General features: G+C 33.7%; 1 protein-coding gene across 1 annotated transcript in view; it reads left to right on the plus strand.

The window, feature by feature from the left end:
- The window catches only part of LOC109337151 (probable serine/threonine-protein kinase PBL7), an 18,125-nt gene extending 15,581 nt beyond the window's left edge, over positions 1-2,544 (plus strand). The window contains exon 5 of the mRNA XM_019574062.1: positions 1,765-2,544. Coding sequence (XP_019429607.1) covers positions 1,765-2,154 — 390 coding nt within the window. The 3' untranslated portion in view covers positions 2,155-2,544. The remainder of the gene's footprint in view (positions 1-1,764) is intronic.
- Positions 2,545-4,277: the final 1,733 nt, after the last annotated feature.

Raw genomic sequence — 4,277 nt, forward strand, 5'->3', positions numbered from 1 at the left:
CCCAAATTTCTTTCGATGTTTTGCAACTTGACACTCTAAGGAATTCTTTTTCTTCTAGAGCCGACACAAGAATGTTTTTGGCTTTAAGGTCGTATTGCACGTTCTTCTTGTCTTCATCGTTTCATGAAGATTTTGGTTTTATTTCCCTTATACTGTTGACAACAGTAAAGGGTATATATGGTCCTTCTTCAATGACATTCCATATGTCCAAGTCTTGAGATTCAATAAAGATACTCATTCTAATTTTCCAGAAATCATAGCACTCTCCAAATTTTCCATAAATCATAGCACTCTCCAACAAAGCTTGGAGGTCGGTTGATGTTGGAACATTCTCCTATGAATGATCTTGAGGCCATCTTGATAAAGGATCAGACTTGAGAATATCTTACTCAAATATAGCTCTGGTTCCAATTGTAAGAACGCTGTTGCAACTAAGAGGAGAGTGAATTAGTTGATTTAAAATTATGGCCACTTTTTCTGCAAAAACAAGAGTTAACGTGCAACGGAAAATATATGCAGAAAATAAAAAAGGAATAAATCAAAGAGACAAGGGAGAAGAGATTACACAAGGATTTCATATTGGTTCACCTTCTTGTCCACCGAAGGCTATGTCCAGTACTCTTGTATCACAACAGATCTCTTCACTAAGAATTATGAGTTGTAATTATAATATCTCACCCCGAGATTTCTATGTACCTTACACACTCCCTAATTCTTATTCACTCTTGGAAAACACATTTCCAAGTGATTCTAATCCCCTTTCTTTTCGCACCCCATGAAAGAAAGTATTCTGCAACAATATTGAAGAATGTACAACAATGGCAGATTGCCATTACAAGTATGAGAGTAGTATAACTTGCAATCCAATCAACTCTTTAAGTATACTAAATAATAATGCTCTTTTAGAAAACTTTGAAACACTTCTAATCAACTTCAGAAAAATAACTTTTGAAAGTTTGAGTGCTAGTTGCAAAAAGTGTAGAGAAATAACTTCAGAATAAGTTTAAGAGCTTTTGGAAATTTTATAAGAGTTGTGTATTGTTGTGTGTTTGTGTTGTGAGAGTTAGAGTCTTTATATAGACTTTTCAAACACCCATGGTGCCTTTCTGAAAGTGTAGGAGTTGTTTGAAGTGAAGTGATTTCGTTTGGAGTGAAAACATTTCATTTTGAAATCTGAAATCTCATGCAACAGCTCTCAGTAATCGATTACTGATAGTGGATAATCGATTACCCAAACTCTCTGTCCACTATTCTTTTAAAAACGAATTAGAGTAATCGATTACACCATTTGGGTAATCGGTTACTCAACTTTTTCAAAACTAGTAATTTGTTACTCAAAGGCAGTAATGGATTACTCTGAACAGTTTTAAATTGGATAACTATTTTTCTCACACACGTAACTTGTTACTTATATGAAGTAACCTGTTACACACTATTTTTGAAAAATGTCTTGAAGTATTTTTAAAGTGTTTCATTTTTCAATAAAAATTGTTTGAGCATTACTACTTTGTATATTTGAGAGTTTTGGGATAGAAGTATCTATAGAGACTTAATCTAATTTTCTTGAAGTTTTAATATTCTTTGTCTTCATAAGTATTCTTCATTTTCTTTTTTTGGTGATATTGGTGTCTTCATCTAAACCTTGTCAATGTCATGGAGTAAAATCTTCTTCACAAATTGTTCAAATAATAATGTCCGGTAAATGTAGTCGAGATTGTTTTTCTAGCTGCAACGTTACCTAAGCTTGTTTTCCTAATGTTTCAGGCACGCCCAATGTTTAGAGACAGAAAGAGTTTTCCAAGATTGGCAGATCCACGATTGCAAGGTCGCTATCCTGGATCTAGTCTAAAGATGGCAATTGAATTGGCATCCATGTGTCTTAGAGAAGAGCCTCGTCACCGGCCCGAAGCAGGTGATATAGTGCTTGCTCTAGATTACTTGTCATGCAAGCAATATCCCCCAAAAGTATCGAACACAGTGAACACCGAGGGTATGGAGAGTGGTGACTCTCCAAAAGAAACATCTACAATATTGATTAAAGATTCACAAAGAGAGCAAGCTGTTGCAGAGGCCAAGCTGTGGGGTGAGACATGGAGAGATAAAAAGAGACAAAGTGGCCAAAGTAGTCCTGGAGAATTAGGAGATAGGTTTTGAATTTGACTTTCTATGCATCAGAACGCAGAAGATTCAACATGCATATTTGAGGTGCAGGAGAACGAAGAAAGAAAATCATTTGATGGAGATTATAAGTGGCTGGAAATTTGGTAAATGGTATAGGAAATGTGAAGGAACTTCTATTATAAATGTTGAAGACTTAGATGTGGATGAATAAATTTGGTAAGCCAGTTATTAAGTGTGATATCAACACTTGTCAACCTGAGGCTCCACTTTACATGCTTTGACATCAGTTATTTATGGTTATTGCATTAATTAGTATTTATATATACAAAAATTGTTCTAAGTTTCCACTTAACATACTTAATATTGCTGGAGGCAAACAATGTTTTTTTGTTTCAGAAAACAAAAAGAAAATTGATAATATTACATTGGCTATCTGAATTATACTCATGTAATGTTTGAGAAAATGTAAGATGGAATTATATCGCGGGCAAGGTCTACATATATCTCTAGGTTATAAACTCCAAGTACTAACAAGTTGCAGCCTGCAGACACTAGAGGAATATTTGACATGCTTCAGTTCTAGAGAGACCACGATTGATAAAGTAGTTATGCGAATATCAGGCCTGGACTCTATCATTTGTCCCTATAAAGTATTCAGCAGTGTTTAGAGAAATGTGTACATATATTACACCATAAAAAAATTACATGCAGTAATTAGACAGAGTATTTTGATTTTTTTTCAGTGTTTTAATAATACTTGCAGTGTACAAGTCGCATCCAAGTACAAATGAGCAAGTATGAGGACAATTCCACGTAGACTAAGTGCAAACTTTAGATAATGTTAATTATATTCTAAACTAGTTACAAGATTAACTGGTGAGGATTTTAAGGAATAATAAAATAAATGAAAACAAACAAGTAAATAGGGATTGAATGGGATAAAAGATTAAGATTTAGAATCTACCAAGATTAATATTAACATTAATCATATCAATTATTTTACCCAACAAATTACTCATTAACATTTGCTGCTGAACCATGTGTTCACATAAGATTTATCAATGAAGGACTTATAAAACAATATTCAAAATTATGATTTTATTTTCTCCATTAATAATAACTATAAATACAAGATAACAATCTAAGGTAAATTACCTTTGCAACAATGTTGTTCTTTTTAAAACTTTAAATTAGAATGTCAAGGAAATCAATTTATGAAGAACATAAAGTTATAGAAATTTAAAGAGAGTTAGAGAGAATCACACAACGATGTATACTCTTTTACTTTCTTCAACTAAAAGTTACGTCTAGTTCTCTTTATTTGAATCAATCGATTTTCAGTATATCAATTTGAGTTTCTATTACAAGTCTCGGACTAAGACAGAATCTTAGAATACTCAAATCCTTTAAGAAAGCATACCACTTTCTTATTTATATATATACACTCATCAAACCCTATGGTGATCTTAATATTGAGAAGTAGAAGAAGACTTTTTAAAAGGCTAAGGATCACGACACCCTATCTAATTGATGTATGAATTCTTTTTATGAACAATCAAACTCAATATAACACTTTTCTCTTGGTTTTATAGAAACTTTAAAAATGGAGAAAAATTCTTCAAGACTTTTTGTGAAAATCTTAGAAAAATTGAATGTAAAAGTGTATAAATTTCTTGTGTGAAAGTGTTGTTTTCAGATGTTAAGGTTGTTATTTATAGAGTTTATAAGGGTTCCAAGATCCATTCCAAGAGGTACAAAACATTTGGGATTGTTGGGAGATCTTCATCCATGGGTTACAACATTCCTACATGAGCTAAGTGAAAGAAGCATATAAGAGGGCTTGACACCACATCTTGACCCAAAACCTTAAGACATTAGGTCTATGGGTCCATCCACTTATATGCTCTTTAACTAACCCATCTTTGCTCAATGTGGGACTTCTTCATTCACACTTGGAATACCCAACATCTCCCCCTCAAGTGTGAATTCCCATTTGAGTATTGGATACACTATAGCTCAGCTCTCTACCCACTTGCACTGTCATTGGCTTATCCTTTCATCAACGAACACGCCGCCTTGACCTCTCGTCAGGAAGACTTTCGACACAAGGGCGAACCATTGGCTCTAATACCACTTGTTGGACCAGACTGCGACCG

The sequence above is a fragment of the Lupinus angustifolius genome, unplaced genomic scaffold (genome assembly GCF_001865875.1).
Source record: "Lupinus angustifolius cultivar Tanjil unplaced genomic scaffold, LupAngTanjil_v1.0 Scaffold_2_113, whole genome shotgun sequence".
Classification (NCBI taxonomy): domain Eukaryota; kingdom Viridiplantae; phylum Streptophyta; class Magnoliopsida; order Fabales; family Fabaceae; genus Lupinus; species Lupinus angustifolius.